Here is a 23,073-nt window from a genome sequence, read left to right as displayed (position 1 = left end):
AGGCTGTCCTGGGAGGCTCAGGACACTGACACCACTCAAAGGCTCTTTCACAGCTGAAAAATCAGTTGTCTCTAGCGCTTATACAGAGTAGTCACCCTAGTTATCTTCCTTTGCCTGTTAAACTATTTCTAATAAACTCCCCAGTCACCTCAGGTCAACCTGAAACTATTAAAAAGGCAGAGAAGTTTTTTATTTCATGGAAAGAAAGGACTGCCACTTTTGTGATGGTGCCAAGGTGTGTTAGGATGAAAGGAATAAGGTCCCTTTGAAGTTCTATCACTTATGTCACTTTATGGTTTGTTGACTTTTCTTAACAAACACTGCACTCGGTCAGTTGGCTTGAAAAGAAACATTAGTTCCTTTTGTTAATACATGATGCAAAGAATCAAGAATGAACAATGAATCGGGTATAAAGGAGAAACAAGCAGCCAAAGGTAATAATATTTGTCACTCAGTTTCTACAGGGTTTTTTTTTTAATGTGATTGTAGCATGTGGTCTCAAACAATAGGGTCATTAATTTAACTTCTGTGGCATAAATACTTGCCACCACTCTATGACTATTGTTATAGTCAGAGCTACAGAAAAAAAGTAATAATTTGAACCCACAAATACATTTTCATACATTATTAATAATTGTTCTACAAAGAAATTAGGTTGCTGTATTCTCTATATAGAGCAAATTGAGCTCTTCACAAACCAAATGATGACAATTCCCTTCCTATAGATGTTTTTGATGAAGGAGATGATATTCTGGAGTTAAGCCCCACGTGCACGTCACTTTAGTGTAACTGGTTTACTAAAACTCACAAAATTGTCCTCATATTGGCCCGTGGACACTTTATCTACCAAAGGTCTCAAGACATTGAATTTAATATATATATTTCATGGAGGAAAGAAATGAAGGAGAGAGGTGAGGGAGGAGAAAGCAAAGAAAAAAGGAGAAGGGAAGGGAGGCAGGAGATTGGAGAATGGAGCTCTGTTCCTAGTGGGTGTGTAACCATTAAAGCCCCTTCGTTTCCCTGGCCGCCTTTTTTTTATGAATAGAAGAGCATTGAACTAGCCCTTTGATTTTTTATGTTTTTGTTTTCTTTAACAGTGAAGCTCTTTTTTTGCTTAAACAAAATCTATTGAAGCCACTGTATAAATAGTGGACTTCAGTTTCCAGCAACATGGTATCTAATGCAAATCCCAGTCTTGCTATAAATACATATGGGTGCTGGATAAAATAAAAATAAAAGAATTGTAAATACAAGTTGATCTTGAAGTGAGACCAGGAAAGTGCAATTTGCAGGAAATAGAGAGGGAGCCTAGGGGCCGGCCCCGTGGCATAGCGGTTAAGTGTGCGTGCTCCGCTGCTGGCAGCCCGGGTTTGGATCCCGGGTGTGCACTGATGCACTGCTTGTCAGACCATGCTGTGGCAGTGTCCCACATAAAGTGGAGGAAGATAGGCACGGATGTTAGCTCAGGGCCAGTCTTCCTCAGCAAAAAAAGAGGAGGATTGGCCTGGATATTAGCTCAGGGCTGATCTTCCTCACAAAAAAAAAAAAAAAGAAGGAACCTAGTTCTACAAATGAAGCCTCAGCTGCACTGAGGGATTTGGGCGATGGATGTAGATTCTCATGGCTTGGAGCTGAGATTTTAATGCCTGTGTAGGGATCAGAGGTGAAACTTTAAGGTGGAGTGTGCTTCATGTAAGGCAATGAACCAGGACTGAAGCCACTGCCTAAAGGTGAAAACTCGCAAGGGCTGCCTTCTCTGTTTAACAGGGAGTAGGAAAACTACCCATCAGCCAAAGGAAGCAGTAAGGTAGTTCATCCCTGCGTGGGGTTCTGTGTGGGGAAATGAAAAGTCTCTTGAGAAATTGGAGCCAAGGTCTGTACCACACACAGATGTAGATCTAAATTTAAATGTCTTATAAGAGAATCCTGAAAAGATAAGAGAGAAACTGGTCCAAGACCACAAAATCTATGAAGGCCCAGCAAATGTAATTGCAAAAATACTTGGAGGGCAGTATCTACCATCTAGCACGTATGGGCCTTCTACAGAAAACAGTACCCCCTAAAAAAAACCAAAACTCCCAATAAAAATTGCTAGCCATTTGAGTTAATGAATCATCATAAAGGAAAAACAGCAGACTCAACAAACAAGATTAGCAGTTTCAATAATTTTAGGTAACAGAACAATCTGAAGAAACCATAAAATGAGTATGTTTAGAATCATTAAGTAAATTAAAAGGTAAACATTATAATGAAAGAAAACAGGCAATATGGAAAAGGAACCACATAGAAATTCTAGAAATGAAAAATATAGTCATAGAAATTTAAAATTGAATAGGTGCATTAAATATTGTTTAAAAACACAGTTGGAGAACTCCGAAAGGTAGAAATGGAAAATATGATGTAGATAGAATGAGCAAGTTCAACATATGTCTGCTAGGAGTTGCAGAAGAAAATATGGGAGAGAAGCAAGCATTCAAAAGAGAATGCTTGAGAATTTTCCATAATCGTTGAAGACAAAAATCCTTAAATTCAGGAATCACAAATCCCAACAAAATAAATCAGTACAAATGGACGTCTTGATACAGCCAACCATTGGTAAGAAGAGAGTCTTTAAAATTGGAGGGAAAAGACAGATTTCCTACAAAAGGAAAACACTTAGGTGGGCAGAAGACTTCTCGTTGGCTGGAAAATATCTTGAAAGTGCTAAGAGAAGATAACATTCTAGACTTTTTTGCCCAACCAATCTTTCAAGATTCTACTTATTGCAAACCTCTGAATATAAACCAGACAAAATACAATCATGCTAGTAAATTACATATTTAATAAAAGCAATGGTTTATGCCCAAACTATAAGGTGTAACCACTGTTAAAAAGACTCTTTTGTAATAAGTAAAATGGCTCCACAACAGCATTTTAGAGAGAGGCCACACATAAAATTCATTTGTTGCACCGTTAGGCCGGTAGGCAAGTTACTGTAGCAAAGAAGTTCCATTCAGACGTATACAATGTGCGACAGGAAATGATCAGTGAGATTCATTTTGTAAACGCAAGACTCTTAAAATATAGTAGAATATTTACAATACTTTTAAAGAGATGGAGAGTGACTGTGAAAATCTTTGGTCTCACATTAGGGCTCAGTGGTTATCACATGGAAAAGTACCTAGAGTTACACATTTTTGTTTTTTCAAAAAATGTGTTCCAAATTTATGACCTTGAATAGTAGGTGCTTTCAAAATAATAAACGCACATAATCTTAAAGAGAGCATTTTGAAAACAGTTATTTGGAAATGTTTTCATTGTCATGATGATAATGATATAATAATAATATAACATAATGATACTGCCTATTAAAACAATATTATCTGCACACCGTTCATACTTGGAAACAGAATTTTTCTGTGTTAAACATCATCCACATTGAGTTATAGTGTATTTTAAACCCACTTATTAAAAATATAAAAATGCAACATATTCTGATTAATTTGCATAAGTGAATGACATCAGGGAAGATGGAAATTAGTAGCTTTGTTTCAACAAAAACCTTCACAAACAAGTAGATGGCATTAAACTGAATGTTACTTCTTCAACTGGGATTTATGTAACTGAGTAATAACCTCCCTTCTTAAAACAAACTGAACTTCTCATGTTCATTCATTTTTAATTTATATGTTTGTGTAGGTTTATAGTGTATATATTGCAATATATTACAAATACACAAATATTACAAATAAACCGTTGTAAATGTGTTAGGGACTGGGTGCTCAAAATATTTTAAAGATGAATATGCCCAGTTTTAGTTTGGAGATTACTGGTCTAGACTAGTATTTCTCAAACTCCGGGGAACCGCCTTAGGAAAGCTTATTTAAAGTGCAGATGCCTAGGCCCTAACCTGCACCTGCTGAATCTGAATCTTTGGGACTGGGGCAATGTCTAGGTATCTCTAACAAGCTCCCTTCCAGTTCTGATGAATACCATAGTTTGAGAACTATTCCTCTATAAAGTAAAGTCCAACTCCTTAGCAGGACATTCAAAGTCCCACCCTGGCCCCAACCTACCTTGCTGTTCTTGTCTCCATCATCGCCCACACATGGAAATGCTGTAGCCACAGAAACTACCCCTCTCTCCCATTTCCGTTGCTCAGCACAGTGCCCATGATCAGGTAGGTGTTCAAGAGATGTTTGACCCAACTCGTATCACCAGGGTGCTCGGCTCTGACTCACCTCTGCATGTTGCGTGTGCAGTTGCTGCCTTCTAAATTTTTTTTTCCTGTTCCTCCAATCAAATTCTTATTCATCCTTCATTCTATGTTTAAATGCTATGTCCTCTGTAACTCACCACCCCCGCATCCTTGTTGTATGACTTACCATATTGTATTGTATTTGTTTGTTTTGTGCATTTCCCTCTTTAAGCTATGAGCTCCATGAGGATTTGTGAGAATGTCTCATTCATATGTACATCGTTCCCCACCCAGCCACTATGTCCATTTCTGCTTCCCCCTACCCTGCCCTGCCCCAGCCTCTGGAACACAGAATAGGAGCAATAATCATTAGCTTTGGGAATGTATGGAAGCAGCCTAGAAGATGAACCAAACTGGAAGAGGATAGTAGAGGGAATATGAGAACTTTTAATACTCTTAAAGTCCAATTAAAATGGAGAAGCAGGATTTCATTCTTAATTCTGAATAGAAATTTAGCTGCCTAGGACCAACTGAGACCTTACTATCTTTTGGTTATATGCTGTCTTTAGATTCTATTTTGAAAATACTATTAATTTTGGAGAATTTGATTCTTAGACAATCTTTTAAATATGTTTTTTAGAATTATATTAACTACAACTATAACGTGATAAATACTATTTTGATGCAGTGGTTTTCTAAATCCTGGAAATGTTAACTCCATAAGGTTTTTCTTTCTTTTCTTTTTTTTTTCTGAGGAAGATCAGCCCTGTGGCTAACATCTGCCAATCCTCCTCTTTTTTTTTGCTAAGGAAGACTGGCCCTGGGCTAACATCCGTGCCCATCTTCCTCCACTTTATATGGGATGCCGCCACAGCATGGCTTGCCAAGCGGTGCGTTGGTGCGCACCTGGGATCCGAACCGGCGAACCCCCGGCCACCGCAGCAGAGTACATGCACTTAACCGCTTGCAACACCGGGCCGGCCCCATATAATGTTTTTCAATTTTATTTTATAATTTTTTTGTAATATGCTCCTGTAATACACTGGTTTTTTAGTGAACATCTTCTCCCTTATCCTTGTGTTAAGGATAACATGTTTTTAGCTAAGGAAAGACTAGTAGTAACTTGTTAAAAGACTTGTGCAAAATTATATATGAGTGGTAGTAACACCAAGCTTCCTCTCTTCTCCCCTTCTTGAACGCAGAAATCCACTCATCTGGCGTGAGATACCCTCATCAACCGCCAAAGCCAGGATTGTTCCACTGAACCACATACAACTCATATTATCTTTTATTTGCCCATCTGTACTCACTTCCTATTCTCCAGTTCTCTCTCACGTTTTCTATTTTGAATGATGCAACTGAATCCTGCCATTGGCACCACCGACCTTGTCTAGCCCAGAGTACAAAGTTTTCTGGCCCCAACAGATGTCACTGTTGGAGATCTTCCCCCAAAATATTTTTTAATAACAGTAGAGTCTACGTAGATTAGCGGTAGATTTTGGTGATTTCCTTGGCTCACTGGGAATCCTCTAGTGGTTTCTCTTAACAGTCAAGAGGAAACTACAGAAAAGGTTGCTCACTTTTATGTCTGATTTTTATGTCAGATAACTTGACGGTTGTGCTGTCCATATGGGCAGCTCTTTCAGATCCAAGAAGTATAGTACAATTTCACATGTCACCAGATTCGTGGGTGTCTCTCACATACATAATAATTTGTTGAACACTTCCATTCTGCCAAGCAGAGTGATGCCCCTTTACAAAGATTAGCTTTTTCCATCCTCATAAAGCCCTGTGAGTTGGAGGCTGCTGCTCTCCCCATCACACAGAGACAGTACACGTTGCCCGGGCAGATGAAGAGTCTTTCCCAGGGTCACACGCGTAGCAGTTGCAGAGCCAGAGAGTGGCCCCGGCTTGTCTAACTCCTGAAATTTCACAGTAACTTCTACATCTCATATCAAAATCCCATTTTCAGTTTTTAGAAATGAGTTAGCAATTTGAAAATTATTTTTAAAAATAAAGACTATGTTGTTTGACAGGGTCTCTAAGAGCTTCTTGATCCGCTTGAAATTTTTGATGTCCTACATTTCTGGATGGTTGTGTCAACGCTTACTGTACTTTAATTTGCAGGCCCAAGAAGCTAGTATTGAAAGCTTTCAAACAATATTGGTTCGTCTTTAAAGATACGTCTATAGCCTACTTTAAAAATAAAGAACTCGAACAAGGAGAACCAGTGGAAAAACTTAATCTTAGAGGTAAGAGGGTCCTACATCTTGGTATGGCTTGTCATGACCCAGGAAGCAGATGGAAGCCAAGACTCCTACCCAATGAAGCAAAGTTTACTTCCAGAGGAACCTCTGTATGTCACTGGTGTCAAAACAGCAGCCAGCCTGCGGCTCCTCTTCCCCGTGGAGCATGGACCTGAAATGTGGTCTAGTAAATGTGGTTATTTGCAATCTACAGTCCTTTCTTTCCCAGTGCTTCTAAGTCTATGAAGTGATGGTAACTGGTGTCCTAAGTCTAGTACATGAGGCATTGTAGGATCCTGAAAAGCTTTCTGAATTCCGGAACAATTATGTTTAATTCGGTGTCACTTTAGTGCCTATTCTAATTTCTGCAAGTGGCTGTGAGTATGCTGGTAACTCCATTAACTGAAATATTTAATTAACCAGTGCACTCAATTCCCTTATCATTGTGACAATCAGAGAATTTCCTCTGCTTTGATTTGTTTAAAAGTTCATATTCATAATCATTCCATAACTCATTCACAATCATGAGTTAGAATAGCCAAATCAATCTGAAAAATGAATTCAGTTGATGATATATGAAAATCATAAAAGAAAATATTTTTCTTTATCCATGTTAATTCTCATAAGTTTTATTTAGTATCCTTTAATTAATGTTATCAACTTGCTCCTCAATTTTTCAGAAGAGAACCGAACCTGAGGGGCTTATGTTCAAAGTCTTTGTTTTAGACACACATCTGATATTTATACGACAGATTTCTCAGAACTCAGTTTTGTCCCTGCCTTTTATCATTCAGGCTGTGAAGTTGTGCCAGATGTAAATGTAGCAGGGAGAAAATTTGGAATCAAGTTACTAATCCCTGTTGCTGATGGTATGAATGAGGTGTATCTGAGATGTGACCATGTAAGTAAAACCACAAAAATGTTAAGTCACTTCACCTTTATTAAGCCTAAGGGCAAACCACCTGAGGTATTTTCTCAAATCAGAGCACTCATCAGTCAGCTACTGCTTTGTAACAAACAACCACAAAATCACAATGACATATACCAATAAACATTTGTTTCTGAAACATCTGCAGGCAAGCTGGGGGTGGGATGATCCAGGCTGGTGTCAGCTGGGCAGATCTGCTTTGAGCTGTAGATCTGTCTAGGCTTGGCTCTGTGCTTCAGGTTAAGTTCATTGTATTTATTCTGGGACCTCAGCTGCCTGGAGAGGGTCTTCTCATAGTGATGGCAGAAGCGTGAAAGGGGAACTAGAAACACAAGTCCTCCTAAAGCTTGGGCTCACAATTGGTACACTGTCATTTCCACCCACATTCCATTGCCCGAAGAGAGTCCATGGCTGTCCCAAAGTCAAGAGGTGGGAAATTACACTCTGGCTCTGGTGGGAGGGACTGTAAAATTTACATGGCAAGGGTGTGGACACCAGGAGGGTGAAGATCGAGGCCAGTAATTCAATATACCTCACCTGCTGTTGCTGTGAACAGTGCCACCCTTCAACTGCATCCCCACGGTTTCTAGGACCACTCCTGTTCACTCTCTGAGGTAGAAAATGAGCACAGACTTTAAAGAACAATGGAAGCCACCGCAAATTGGTTCAGATCCCATCAGTGGACTTGAGTCCTACCATGGGATAGGCCAGGGTAGAAATAATGTGGGAAATCAGTTAATGATTTTTTTCTCATTTTCTTCTGCCAGAGAGATCAGACATGATATGAAGATGGAAATATATATCAAGGAAGGCTGTCGGGTGGTTTGGGTTTTCACCTGTCTGTGCTCCTTGGAGCTCCTTTGTGTCCCTGGTTCATCTTTTTTTTTTTTTTTTTTTTTTTTTGTGAGGAGATCAGCCCTGTGCTGACATCTGCTAATCTTCCTCTTTTTTTTTTTTTGCTGAGGAAGACTGGCCCTGGGCTAACATCCATGCCCATCTTCCTCCAATTTATATGGAACACCGCCACAGCATGGCTTGACAAGCAGTGCGTTGGTGCACACCCAGGATCCAAACTGGCGAACCCTGGGCTGCCGCAGCAGAGCACACACACTTAACCGCTTGTGCCACCAGGCCGGCCCCCCTGGTTCGTCTTGAAAGGCAAAGTTCCCTCCATGGAATTTATCAAAGCTGACATTCCTATTCTCTGGCCCCGTAGCATCTAGAAACTCAACACAGGACTCAAAAGCTTTTCTTGGGTGTTAAAGTAGGTGATTGACAGCCACCAGAATGTGTGCCGCTTCACATCTCTCCTTGCTTGGGAGGCAAAGGTTTTATATTATGAAGGTGAAAGCCCAAGTCCTGCTCTGTTCCTGGCGGGGTGGCTCTGCACTTGAACTTGTCTCTCAGCCCTCCCACGTTTGCTGCAGGAGAATCAATATGCCCAGTGGATGGCTGCTTGCGTCTTGGCATCGAAGGGCAAAACCATGGCGGACAGCTCTTACCAGCCAGAGGCCCTCAACATCCTTTCCTTTCTGAGGATGAAAAACCGCAACTCAGCATCTCCGGTGGCTTCCAGTCTGGAAAACATGGACATGAATCCGGAATGTTTTGTGTCACCTCGATGCGCAAAAAAACACAAGTCAAAACAGGTACTACTAATATTGTTGGGACAAGATTATTTGCAGTGAATTCTGTATTTTCTCAAATAAAATGAGGAATTAAAATGATTGAGGCCATCGTCATGAAAAATCAGCTAATGGGGGAATTTGACTGTGGACTGGGTATTAGACAATATTAAGAAATTGTTAGTTTTGTTAGAGGTGACTGTACTGCTAACTGAACATGTCGATATTCCCAGATTTAATTTAATTAAAAATAAAATGTCTTGGGGCTGGCCTGGTGGCCTAGTGGTTAACTTCAGCATGCTCCACTTCAGTGGCCTGGGTTCACTTCCCGGGCGCAGACCTACACCACTCATCAGTGGCCATGCTGTGGTGGTGACCCACGTACAAAATAGAGATAGGCAACAGATGTGAGCTCAGAGCAAATCTTCCTCAAGCAAAGAAAGGAAGATTGGCAACAGATGTTAGCTCAAGGTGAATCTTCCTCAGCATAAAAATAAATAAAATTTTTTAGTTCCCACAAATTAAAATTTTTAATTATGGTTCCATAAACGTGGGTTAAAAAAGTTACACAGATGAACTGAATCAAGTACAACCATTGTCAGTGGACACTCCACAGACCCCAGAAAGAGGGACCCAGAACTCTCCATCTGCATGAACCTTAGAAGCTTATGTTTTAGCCAGTCTGGTTCCTTCTTCTCTCCAGGGATTTACATGTCTTATAGAAAAAGAGAGGGGCAGAGAATGAATGAATGAATGAGAAAGAAGTGTCTTTGTGGAGCTGCATTTGAGCCTTGCATTTGTTTTTCTCCTTGGGGATCTGAGCTCATGGGATGGTCATAGCACAGTCAGCACATGCTAAGGAAAGTTTCTTGTCTCCTGCTTCTGCTTAGCTGGCAGCCCGGATTCTGGAAGCCCACCAGAACGTGGCCCAGATGCCCCTGGTCGAAGCCAAGCTGCGGTTCATCCAGGCGTGGCAATCTCTACCTGAATTCGGCCTCACCTACTACCTTGTCAGGTAATCACAGTGTTCACTTGCCTCTCTCACTTTCTATTCCATTAAAATGACCTTTCTTGAAGCCCAGTATATTCTCATTTAGTCTAGGACACAGAACTCTTTTTATTTTAGAATACCGTCCTTTCACAAATGACTCCACCACTTTTGGCTGCTCATAACCGTCTTTCTTCTGTTCAGAGTGCCTACCTGGTCTCCCTGCTTCTTCTCTTGTCCCCCTGAGTTTTCAGCTTAACAGCCAGAGTAATCCTTTTAAGATCGACATCAAACCATGTCAGGCCTCTGCTCAAAACCATCAGAAGGCATTCCGTCTCACTCAGAGTAAAAGTCAGATTCTTGCAATGGCCCTACAAGACCTCTTCTCTGGAATTTCACATCCTCTCCCCTCCTTCACTGTGCCCGGCCACACTGGCCTCCTGGCAGATCCTTAAGCACGCAAAAAACAAAAATGCCCTGGCCTTTGCACTGGCTGTGCCCTCTGCCTGCTGTCGTCTTTGCACGGATATCCATGTGGCTCGCTCACTCATGGATGTCAGTTCTTTGATCAAATGTCTCTTCTCACTGAGATCTTCCTTGCCTCCCCGTTTAAAATCATAACCACCTCATTGCCAGTATTCTCTGTCCCATTTTTGTGCTTTATTTTTCTTCTTGATCTTATCTGGCATGTATGTTTCACTTATTCATGACTCTCTCCCCCCACTAGAACACAAGCTCCGTGCAGTCAGGAATTTTCTATGTGTTTAGGTCACTACTGTGTTCCCAGCGCCTGGAAGGGTGCCTGGCATACACCATACACTAGTGCTAATTTTGAATTGACTTAACCTCCTCTTATTTTGCTTTTCTCTGATGTCAGTTGCACTTAAAGAATGTCTGCAGAACAGCTTTACTTCTCCCCATTCTCCATATTCTCTATATCGCAATAACAATACCCTTCTGTAGAAAGTTACTCCCTCATTGTCCAGTCTTCAGAAATGATTTAGAAATGTTGGTATTAGATGGAAGAAGTTGTATATGAATGACCATCACATTACAGAAAGCTGTTGCTTCTTTTAATTAATTTTTTTTTTCAGATTTAAAGGAAGCAAAAAAGATGACATTCTGGGAGTTTCCTACAATAGGTTGATTAAAATCGATGCAGCCACTGGGATTCCAATTACAACATGGAGATTCACAAATATGAAACAGTGGAACGTAAATTGGGAAATCCGGCAGGTAAAGTGAAAGTTTTTGGTATATTCAGGTTGAGCCTGTAAATGTGTGTTCCCTCAGAATTACAGATTATTCTGATTTTAAAAGGGTGTTCTTGGGCCGGCCCCGTGGCTTAGCAGTTAAGTGCACGTGCTCTGCTGCTCGCGGCCCGGGTTCGGATCCCGGGCGCGCACCGACGCACCGCTTCTCCGGCCATGCTGAGGCCGCATCCCACGTACAGCAACTAGAAGGATGCGCATCTATGACATACAACTATCTACTGGGGCTTTGGGGGAAAAAGATTAAAAAATAAAAAATAAAAAAAGGGTGTTCTTATATTTAGAATTCAGAAAGCATAAGCTCATGGTAATTGTCTGCTAAAATAATCACATGCAATTCTGGGCAGTTTCCTAACAAGTATAGGCCAAATGCTTAGTCTGCATGCAGACTTTTCATACAGACAGACTCTAAAATTGCTGAGTAGTTTAATTTCCTTCGACTCAGCATAGGATTATATAAAATGTAGGCTGATAATTACTTAGCAGAAGCTACCTGAGATGTAACTGTCATGCAAAATAAATACAAAAAAGGCCTCATCTGACTGACTGCCATGAAGTCTAACTGGTTGAGGACTCAGAGGCTCAATTATCTACCTGGAGAGCATTCCAGCCCCGAAAGGGGAAAACTTCTCGAGAAGCAAGTGAGGTGCATGGGGAAGACTGAGAAGAGCTTAGCCTCTTGAGTTTAGGAGCCCTCGAGCCCTCAGCCTCCCATCATCTCCACACTAGGAACTAAGTTCAGGCCAAACCTGTATCATGGGAAATTCTAGATGAAGTTAGAGGCACCTTAGCATCCTGATGATTTAAAACAGTCTGCTGTTGCTGATATAGAGTCTCTTTTCCCCCATTCCTTTGGCATTCTCATTTTTCCAGTAGGAAAGCCGTCAACACAGAGGGATGGTAAGAGACTCACACTTTTTTTTTAAAAGAAACATAGATTCCTCTCATTGGGCTATTAACCATCTGGGCACTCATTTGTAGAATGAAGGTCTGAGATTAGATGACTTCTAAGGCAGTGGCTCTAAACCCTTGTTGCATATTAGGACCACCTGGGGAGCTTTAAAATGCCACTGCCCGGGTCACACCTAGCACCAGTTAAATCCGAATCTCGGAGTGGGAGCTGGGCATCAGGATAATTTTTAAAGATCCACTGGTGATTCCACTGGGCAGCCAAGGTTGAGAACCAGTGAAGTCTCAGTTTCTTCTAGTGCTTAGAGTTTATGACTTTCAGCTGGGAAGGGGTGCGAGGCAGTAGGTGTAGGAAAATTCAGGTGGGCCTTTTAGTCTGCATTTAAAAAATCTGCAAAGCACCCTGCCCAGTGACAAAGGGAGTGCTTGAAAAGTTCTTATATCTAAATAAGAGACAGACAGAAAATCTCTGTGTTAGGAGTTAGGATGTATTGACACCACAAGAGGGCGCAAAGGGAACAAAGACATGTTTTCTATAAGCGTTTAACAGAAGTGGTGGTTTTTTGTGGATTTTTTCTGAGAAATCCATCTATAAGCCACCTCAGCAGTCCTCAGCTCTGGGGCCCTCGCCAGCAAAGCAACTTCTTTCTCCTCTTTCCTTGTCGGAGTTAAAGCTTATCTGTGCCTTCTTCTTCCAGGTGGCGATCGAGTTTGACCAGAATGTCTCCATTGCGTTCACCTGCCTGAGTGCGGATTGCAAGATCGTGCATGAGTACATCGGTGGCTACATTTTCTTGTCCACTCGCTCCAAGGACCAGAATGAAACGCTCGACGAGGACCTGTTCCACAAGTTGACTGGCGGTCAGGAGTGAAGCAAAGCAGGCCTGCTGGGCCTACACACAAAGGGCGAGGCAGAGGTGGTCCTCCCTGCAAGATGGGATCCGTGGCTTGCACAGTGTGTAGATTCCAGACTCACAGACAACGTATATTCACCATCAGTCACCCAGATCCTCGCCTCATTTCAAACACTGCCTAGCACATCCCTTTCCTTACTTTGCTCTGTGCTATCAGCAGTGGAAGGGGCCTCAGTTGCCTTTTCTGTAAAATGGGTAGGTGGGAAAGAGGACAGTGCTCTAAGATTGCTCTAAGGCCCAGCATGTAGCTACAGTTCTGTGACTTGTAGAACCTGCCCGTTGCATGGTTAGAAGTTGTCCGTGTACTTATCTGCTTTGTTGCTAAGTCTGCGGAGAAGACAGAAAGGTTAAAAGCACATATAGCAAGGACACCTCTTATGCCACAAACTCAGGTACGAAAAAAAAGTATGTCTTTCCTTAACAGAACTGCTTTTAGCTCCTATCTTGTGAAAATGGCAGGAGTCCACACGTACACTTTTTCCCTGGAGGTCGAGGTCTGGGGATGGTACCAGTTGGTGACAAGGGGTCAGAGCAGTGGCCCTCAATGTCATCAGTCCACAGTGACATCTACCGAGGTGACCACTGACCCGTCTGGTCTTGGACATTGGTTCCCTCAGGTTACTGCGACCACCTGCAAGTCGCAGTCCATTCCTGGGGATCCCTCAGCCACCTTTAAGTCCTTCTTGATGACATGGGTGACACAGAGGTACAGGGAAACCCATTCCTCAACTCAGTTCCATGTCTGCACTGCTTCTACTCTGGGTTGGGGCTCAGGAAGATGGGCACAGTTCTCTCTGTTCAGAAAAACCACCTTCCAAGATTGAGGCTTCCAGAGATGTCTCTATCCCAACTGGTCAGGAAGAGGAGGGCAGGCCCGTTCTCAAAGACCACCATGTTCAAGGTCCCATGGCTTCCCCACTGGCATCCGTCTACAGGGCTTTTGGCTGGTCTAGGGTGTGGGAAAGCCTTGCCCTTATCATTCATCAGTATTCTGGATTTGGTGTCCTTTAGGGGAAAAGCCTTTCTTTGGCTTTTGTAAATCAACAGCCCATAATGGACTTTTTTTTTTCTCTGAGACATGAGCATGGGCCAATTAACAGCTGCCTCAATTATTTTCTGTTTTGGTTTGTCAGCAATGGGAGGAGTGGGTTTTGAGAAGATAAGCAATACTAGGGGTAGAGGGAAATATCAGAGTATTTTATTATGTTATTATAAATATTCTTCTGTCACCCAAAGGACTGAGTTGCAAGGGTAAGGCAGAGGCTCCGTTTCCATTTTGAAGTTCCTTTAGGATGAGAATCTCAGGGGGCCTGGCCAGAGTCCAGATGCTCCAAAACATTAGCTGTTGCTTTATATTCCAACAAAGCCAGTTGAGAAGAGAGATCTCGGCAAATTCCAGGAGCCTCATGGAGACAGAGTTGGCTAGGGAGCCCCATGCCCTGAGCCAGAAGTTGTCTCTGGAAATTCCTCTTTCAGCCTCTCCTTAGAGGTGAGTGTTAATGAAGACTCCCCAGGCACTAGCTGAACTTCCGAGGCCCAGCTTAAAGCTCAGAGTCAGCACTTGGAAAATCTGATCTATATCATAAAGAGCTTAATTTGAAATGTTTTATATAGAAACTAGTGCAGAGCATACTGTTTTAAACATGGTGCTGGTCATTTTTCAATAGCGCTGGGCTCCATTATTTTAGAACCTAGTCAAGTCTTTAAGATTACAGTGGGTCCTACATTATAAAATAATGCTCCTTGATGTCTCATTTGACCTGTCTGCTGCCAAGTGCAGCTCTGCATAATTTACCAAAGCTAGACCTTCAGTGCAACCCTCTTTCTCAGCATTTCATGGTTGTCTGACATTTCCATGAAAACGCTCAAAGGAGCTGACTGGTTTTAACCAAATTTCAGGGGAACATTTCTCCCACGACTACATAGCCACATCCCAAAGGAGTAAAGTGTGACAAGAAAACCTTAAATGCTGCTATTCCAAAGAGCAACTTAAGGACTTTTTTTTTTTTTTTTTTTTTTACATTGGGTACAAAAACCTTCCGACTTCCTGTGATGGAATTTTGTGTGTGTGTGTGTGTGTGTGTGTGTGTGAGTGAGAGAGAGAGAGAAAGATCAGCCCTGAGCTAACATCCGTGCTAATCCTCCTCTTATTTTGCTGAGGAAGACCGGCTCTGAGCTAACATCTATCGTCAATCCTCCTCCTTTTATTTCCCCCAAAGCCCCAGTAGATAGTTGTATGTCATAGTTACAGATCCTTCTAGTTGCTGTATGTGGGACGCGGCCTCAGCATGGCCAGACAAGTGGTGGGTCGGTGCGCGCCCAGGATCCGAACCCCGGGCCGCCAGTAGCGGAGCGCACGCACTGAACCGCTAAGCCACGGGGCCGGCCCTGGAATTTTAAATTAATACGTGCCTTTCAACTTTGTTTGCTTACTTATCTATACTAGATGGGGAAATCGCCATTTGTTATTTTATATGACTTTTTTAATTAAAAGGTTTATATGGATTTGAGTACCGTCTAGTTGTATCCTCTCCAGTCAGCTGTGTTTAAAAAGGTGACCATTTTCTCCATTGTCAAAAACGAGTGCAACTTTCAGGTTTAACATGTACTTCTCATGATTCCAAGATTCCAGTTCATTCTCCCCACTGGTGCGCAGAGTGGCTGATCACATGGGGCCTTAGAAACGTCAGAAATCGGCTTAGAACCCTCACTTAACTGTTGGTTTCTACCTTTTGGAAGAAGCACCCGAGAGTAAAGAAATATCCAGAGGCAGAGGAGCAGCAGAGGGCATCCCATTTGATGGCCAAATGTCAAGGGCATTTCTTTGATTTAGTGATAAATGGTCCATAACAGGTAGTGTTACCTGCAGTTTAGATATCCCTTCATGTAATTCTCACATCAACCTATAGGGGACAGCAACAGCTTGCTTTCTCTTTTAACAAAGAAGAAAACAGGCTCAGAAGGTGAAGTAATTTGCCCAAGTTCATCCCACCAGTAAGCAGTGGAAGCGGGATTCAAAGTCAACTTAGTCTCACCTCCGGAGATCACTAAACTTACCCAGCAAATCCCACCCTTCCTTTTCCAGCCCTGCTCAGCCTTGGAAGTCCTGCCCCTACCCTTCGGACCCAGTGCAGGCCTCGCCTGAGCTCAGTGTCGCCATGTCCGTCACACTGGTAGGAGAAGGTGAGAGGTAGTAGGGGATTGGCTGCCCCAGAGTTAGCTGGGGAACGTGGGGGTGAATCAGAAAGGCCTGGGAGCCAGAGAAATGAGTTGCCTAGTGAGTGTTTTATTTTTAATGCTGGGAAAGTTTCGTTTTCAGTCCCACGGTTGAAAAAGTAAGCAAATTAGTCTTTCATTTGAAAACTCATCTTTGAGTTGTAGGCACTAGAAACCAGGACATCTTGCAATATTTTCTGAAGTCGCTAAAAAAAACTTTTTTAATTCACTTATGAGTAAAGACTTCTTTTTTGCTTCAGTATATTCAGCATCTCTTTATTCGTTTTCATTATTTTCGCACACAAACACGTGATTTTCCTGCCTCCTCCCCTTCGCTCCAGCTGTCACCCCCAGAATCTTTAGAGGGTGGGAGGTGGAGGGACACCTTTTTTTTCTATTTCACCCCTTTTTCCCGTTCATGCCCCCTACCTCCAAGAGCCGTTGAGTCCTAGAAATTGTGGGTAGAAAAGCTAAAGGTCACCACTTAGCCATTTCTCGTGTTAAAGTTTCCCCATCCCCTTTCTCAACACTTTGTACGTCACTGAAGCTGTGTGGAAATACCGAGTGGTGTCAAAAAAGAAAAAAATCAGGCTGTTCCCGTCCTCTGTCCTCACAAATGCCTCTGCTGCCCTCAACTCCCACCGTCCTTGGGATGATAAGTTCTCGACTTCTTTAAAGCAGAACCTTCTTGCTAAATGAAAGGTGGGATTCTAGTAAATTAAGCCACCCTTGAGCCCAGAGTTTCATGGGAGCTGCTTTGGAAAATACCAGATTAGATGATTTAGAAAAAGCCTTGGCATTTGCCCACACGTGCCATGTTGCATCAAGACTCAGCTCAGAAAAGCCCCTGTAAAACAAGAAACAGAATGAGAAGAGGTTTCTCTATAGACTCACTAATGCTCCTAATTAACAACTGTGGAAAAGATTCAACTAGATGGATTTGCTTCCTCTGATTCACTGTGTGACCTTGAAGACCCATAATTCCCCAGCATGCCTGTTTCTTCAGTTTTTATAGAGGAAAAATCCTATAATTACTTCTCCTCAGGGGACCCCCCGACTGACAAATGCTGTGTGGGAACTTAGCAGGATATTGCTTCTCTTCTGACAGTGGAAGTTGGGAGGGGAGGCCTTTGGCTGCTCTCTCAGATCCCTGGGATTGCAAGAGTGCAAGGGATGCTAGGGGAGGAGGCAGAGCCTTTTGTGAGAGGAACCAGAGCCTTGGGGGAGGGAAGGGTCCAAAGCCCCAAGCCTGTGTCCTCTGATTCAAGAGATGTGTCATCAGGGCCCATGACAGGGGAGGCAAATGAGGTTCCAGAAGGGAAAAAATTATATATATATATATCTCCTTGAGAAAAGACTAAGGGGATTGTGACACGACCTGGGGCCAGGGCTCAACATGTAGGCACAAGTGTTGGTGACAGAGTCGCTGGTAAAGGAAACCCCCACTTGTGCCACTATGGCTATTAGGAGAGAGCAAGGACACTCTTGCAGGCAATATTATGGAAGGTTGGGGAGCCAGTGCTATAGTACTGGGGCATTCTAGGAACCGGGGAGGGTTGGGGAGGAAGATCTGATGTGGTCCTTACAAAGGGGCCCTGGATCTCTGTGCTACCACTTAACTTCCTAAACTGTTCCCAAAGAACCAACATGGGCAGCCAGGCCAGACCACGTGACGCAGTGTTATCTAAAAAAATATAGCAGAACCAGTGTTTCTTTTCTAGGAGTTAGAAAGCCCACACACCCAGGTTGAAAATGGAAAGCACCCTCATTGCCATTGAGCGTCATATACTGAGCATTAAACCCACATAGACTGCAGCTTTAGGCCTTGCTACTCAAACTGTGGTCCTTGGACCAGCAGCCTTTGTCAGAAATGCAGAATCTCACAGGGCCGGGACTAGGGTGAGACAAGCAAGTCACCCAGGGCACAAAATTCAAGGAGGCCCTCCCGTCAGGACAGTGCAATGCCATTCTAGGTGCCTCCTTACCTCACTGCAGTCCCAGCGCTGGGGCCCACCCTGACCTTCCGAATCAGACTCTGCATTTAACAAGACCCTCAGGTAATCTGTGCACACAGTCAAGTTTGAGAAGCTCTGGTCTAAGACATGTGGCAAGGAAGATGCCACACGCTGGAGAAATTGTCAAGGAAGAATGTAAATGCCATAAACTCTGCAAGCCAGTGTACTGGGTTGACTAGTGTCCCCCAGTAACTCATGTCCACCCAGAACCTGTGATTGTGATCCTATTTGGAAATAGGGTCTTTGCAGATGTAATCAAGTTAAGATGAGGTCATACTAAATTGAAGTGGGTCCTAAATCCAATATGGCTGCTACCCTTGTAAGAAGATGAGAAGAGAGACACAGAGATAGGGAGAAAGAAAACCAGGTGATGACAGAGGCAGAGATCAGAGTGATGCAGCTCAAGCCAGGGAATGCTGGCAATCACAAGAAGCCAGGAAAAGGCAAGGAATTCTTCCCAAGAACCTTCAGAGAGATCATGGTCCAGCTGACACCTTGATTTCAGACTTCCAGATTCCAGAACTATGAGAGAATAAATTTCTTTTGAAGCCACCAGGCTTGTGGTAATTTGTTATGGCAGTTCTAAGAAACTAATGCAGCCAAAATTTTTGCATCTTTAAAAATGAGGATGCTGCCTTCCCCACCATGTCACTGGGCTATTGGAAAGAATATGAGAATGATGCAAAGATGTTCTATAAAGTACAAAATGCAATACAAACGTATTATCATTTTTTATGAGAACATATTTTCAATTATAAAAGTATTTTATGTACTTGTTTTCAAGGAAGTGTGATAGTCTGTATGATAGTTTGAATAATTGTTCAGCAAATACTTGTTCCCTTCCCACTGTGGGTCATATATACTTCCTGCCCCATTGATATGGGCTTGGCCATACGACTTCCTTTAGCCACTGGGGTGTTAGTGGGTCTGATGTGAACAGAGGCCTCCAATGTGCTTATACAGTTTAGCTGGCCCCTTGCACTCCTGTCATCCACAAGAGAACAGGATCCCCCAGGTAATCACCTGGGCCACAGAATGAGACACATGCAGCAGATCCGAACCTAATCCTGGGGCCAAGCCTAGCTATATCAGCTGACCCACAGACTATTAGTAGGGGAATATATTTTTGCTATTGTAAGCTGCTGAGTTTTGGGGTAGTTTGTTAAGCAGCATTATTGTGGGATAGCTGACTAATACAGGATGTAATGTCACAAAAAGTAGAAAAAGAAATCTATCCACACTAACACTATCCAAAGACATATATTGTCGGCATTTTGGAGCATATCTTTCCATTCTTTATACCATCCTGTATCCTGGTTTTTGTTTTTGTATTTTAAAATGATATCTATTCAGTCATTCCAGATTTGTGGAAATTGATTAATTCATGAGCTATTCATTGAGAAAAAAAGTAGCTATTAGAGTGTTGGCTGAATGCAAAGTATGGGGCTGTGATCCTGCCCTAAAACAGCTTAAAACTTCTAACGTGAAATGTGATGCTTCATCTTTTAAGACGTTTTCTTCCTTTTTTTTTTTCCACCTTTACCCATTTCCCCCACCCTTCACCCACCATCTCTGGCAACCACCAATCTAGTCTCTGTTTCTATGAGTTTGGTTTTTTTAGATTCCACATATAAGTTACATCATACAGTATTTGTCTGACTTATTTCTCTTAAATAATGCCCTCAAGGCCCATACGTGTTGTTGCAAATGGCAGCATTTCCTTCTTTTTTATGGCTGAATAATATTCCTGTGTGTGTGTGTGTGTGTGTGTGTGTGTGTGTGTGTGTGTGTGTACAAACACCACATTTTCTTTAGCCATTCATCCGTTGATGGACACTTAGGTTGTTTCCATGTCTTGATTATTATAAAGAATGCTGCAATGAACATGGGGTGCATATATCTTTTCATGTTAGTGATTTCATTTCTTTCAGACATATCCAAGAAGTGGAACTGCTGGATGATCATATGGTAGCTCTATTTTTAATTTTTTAGGAACCCTCCATACTGTTTTCCTTGGCGGCTGCACCAATTTACATTCCCATTTTAAGATATGTTCTTGCTTGCTTTTCTGATCCCATCCAGTAAATTCTCTTACAGTTTCTGAATTTGATTATGTTTTCATCATAACCAAAAGCTAAGAGCATCATCCTGGTGAAAAAGGAAATTGGAAAACAACAGTAGAGGGAACTCAAGCCTCAGGCTGACAGTATCTGTCTCCTCATCTGTAAAACGAGGGGTTTGAATTGTGTGGTTTCCTGTAGCCCTTTGTACTCCAGTGTTCTTTGATTATGGTCCATTTCCCCCACAATCAGGTCGAGGTACATCCCCTACTCCAGTGTAATAATCTGGGGCCTTGGAACCAAGCCTGTGCTTTTCTTCTGAAATTCTGGCATCACTCTGCCAGTACGACCCCATTATTTGTGTCAGGCTGCATAGATATAACTCGAAGCTCAGGGAAAGTTGACAGGCTGCCATGGCAGTCCCCAGGCAAAAGGGACACCAAGAGGGTAAATAGCTCTGCCAACTGATGTTGGAGCCAGTGAAATCAGGCTTCTACCTCCCCAAAGAGTAGTCTCAACAATAATAAAGCTAATAGTGCACGGCTAAAAGAATTAGAATACTACGATGTATTAAGGGCTATCACTTGTGCTTCCCAAGAGTTCTCTCAATTCATCCTCTGGGTGAGGCAGGTATTATCAGCCCATTGTACAAATTAGGAAATGTGCAGTGGTGTGCTGGTGAATGTTTAATAAATCTGTGGGTGGGAGGGAGCCCTGATTTGCCAATTTCCCTGGTGTCAAGACTGCGGCTGCGGCCAACATGACATCAGTGAAGAGAGTTGGGAAGGGACAAGCCAGCTGCAGCACACACTGGAACCGTGTACAAAGAGGTCAAGCAACTTGTCAAGATCACACAGCTAGAAGGTGGGACGCAAGGATTTGAACTCAGACCTTCCGACTTGAGCTGTGCTCTTTAGCACTACTCTTGATATTCCCGTGTGAACAGCAAGTCCTCTTGAGCCGAGAGCCCTAGATTGTCTTTATTTGTGATAATACCGTTGGGGTGATTTTTCCCAGAACATATCTGGGTAAGGAAGATCAAAACACCAGAGACATTTTTTTCCTCCAATTACTTTACACTAGATTTCAAATACCAAAACAGTGAAAATTTCTACTAAAAAATCTTCAGATCTCAACTGGTCTTGTGGACGTGCTGACCCACTTGTCCAATATGCCATTTGATTGCAAATCTGGGTCAGAGGTGGGGTTTAGGAGCAAACACCAAACCATGACCCAGGACAACCCCATCCACCCCCATCCCCACGACTGGTTGGCCCAGCTCCCGCCATTTCATGTAAATGATTAACACCAATTCCACCAGCCAGAGGTGACTTTTCCTCAGGGACTCAGCTCTGGTTTTAGATGCTGAGTGAAATGTTCTGATTCTGACCTTTTCCTCCCTTTATAAATGGTTCTTTGAATCAGGTAGACATCAGGAGAGTAAACGGGCAAACACTTGGCAAGAAGTTGCTGAATAATCCATTGCTTATGACCTAAGCACAGTTCACTCTAGGATATGGGGCTGCCAACGCACAGGCCTTCGGGGGTAGATAACATGCATGGGCACAGTAGGGCAGATATGCGACCACGTGGATTCGTGAGGCGTGCCCTGCCTAGTGTTCACATGTATGAAAAATATGTGAATATATATCTAAGAACTTAGTGCAACCTGTGGGCCAACAGTTGTCAAGCTTGGGTTCAGCCGATTGTAATTCAAGCAATTCAGTTACATACACACATGCATACACAATTTTTTTTCTTTTTTTGTGGTGAGGAAGATTGGCCCTAAGCTAACATCTGTTGCCAATCTTCCTCTTTTTGCTTGAGGAAGATTGTCCCTGAGCTAACATCCAAGTCAACCTTCCTCTATTTTGTATGTGGGATGCTGCCACAGCATGGCTTGATGAGCAGTGTGTAGGTCTGCATCCAGGATCCGAACCCATGAACCTCAGGCCACCGAAGTGGAGCACACAAATTTAACCACTACACCACTGGGCCGGCCCCACCAACACACACAATTTGTATATATTTCTATCAGTTAGAACTGTTTAGCTACTAGTAACAGAAAACCCAAAATAATAGTGGCTCAAACAAAAGAGAAGTTTTTTTCTCTTCCACCTAATGCTCCTAAGGCACTCCGCTATGCACAGCCCCTACTCCCAGTCATCACGTGGTCTAATACGGCTGCCTTAGCTCCAGGTATTACGCACATGGCTTCAGTTAGCTACAAGGGAGGTTGAAATATTTGGTCTTTATTCAAAGTAACCATGAACTCAAAAATCAGGGTTCTTTTTCTGATAAAGGTGAGAATAGATATTAGGAAACAAGTAGCTTCCTCTACCATAAGCACTTGCTGTGTGCTAGGCACTATGCTAGCTTCTAAGGATAAGATATTGAACAGAGTTGATAATCTAGCAAGAGACAGACATTTGAGCCAATAACTCTGTAATGCTGTATAACAGGTATTATCCCTGTTATATAAAAAAGACATATGAGGACGAAAAGGAAGGAGTAATTAGTTTTGTTAAAATCAGGAGCAAAGTGGGAAGGATTTCCCAGAAGAGGGGACATTTAGACTTGGCCTTGAAGGATGAGTAAGTGTTTGCCAAGTGGGGAGAAGGGCAGGAATTAGGTCAAGCTTGGCAGAGGGGCTATTAGTAGAGAGAGAGCCAGTGAATGTTCTTATCCGTGAGGTGCCATGATCAGTCCTGCATTTTAGAGCTA

The 23,073-nt window shown here is 42.7% G+C and overlaps 1 protein-coding gene across 4 annotated transcripts in view; it reads left to right on the top strand.

Moving 5' to 3' along the window:
• Window positions 1-15,568, top strand: part of FERMT1 (FERM domain containing kindlin 1) — a 41,017-nt gene extending 25,449 nt beyond the window's left edge. For all 4 annotated transcript variants that reach the window (XM_058563189.1, XM_058563187.1, XM_058563188.1 and 1 more), the window contains exons 10-15: window positions 6,305-6,429; window positions 7,218-7,324; window positions 8,779-9,000; window positions 9,867-9,991; window positions 11,059-11,200; window positions 12,843-15,568. In XM_058563189.1, the coding sequence (XP_058419172.1) occupies window positions 6,305-6,429; window positions 7,218-7,324; window positions 8,779-9,000; window positions 9,867-9,991; window positions 11,059-11,200; window positions 12,843-13,016 (895 nt within the window). In that variant the 3' untranslated portion in view covers window positions 13,017-15,568. The remainder of the gene's footprint in view (window positions 1-6,304; window positions 6,430-7,217; window positions 7,325-8,778; window positions 9,001-9,866; window positions 9,992-11,058; window positions 11,201-12,842) is intronic.
• Window positions 15,569-23,073: the final 7,505 nt, after the last annotated feature.

Source organism: Diceros bicornis, chromosome 19 (genome assembly GCF_020826845.1).
Source record: "Diceros bicornis minor isolate mBicDic1 chromosome 19, mDicBic1.mat.cur, whole genome shotgun sequence".
Taxonomy (NCBI): Eukaryota; Metazoa; Chordata; class Mammalia; order Perissodactyla; family Rhinocerotidae; genus Diceros; species Diceros bicornis.
This window is presented reverse-complemented; position numbering and strand designations above follow the sequence as displayed.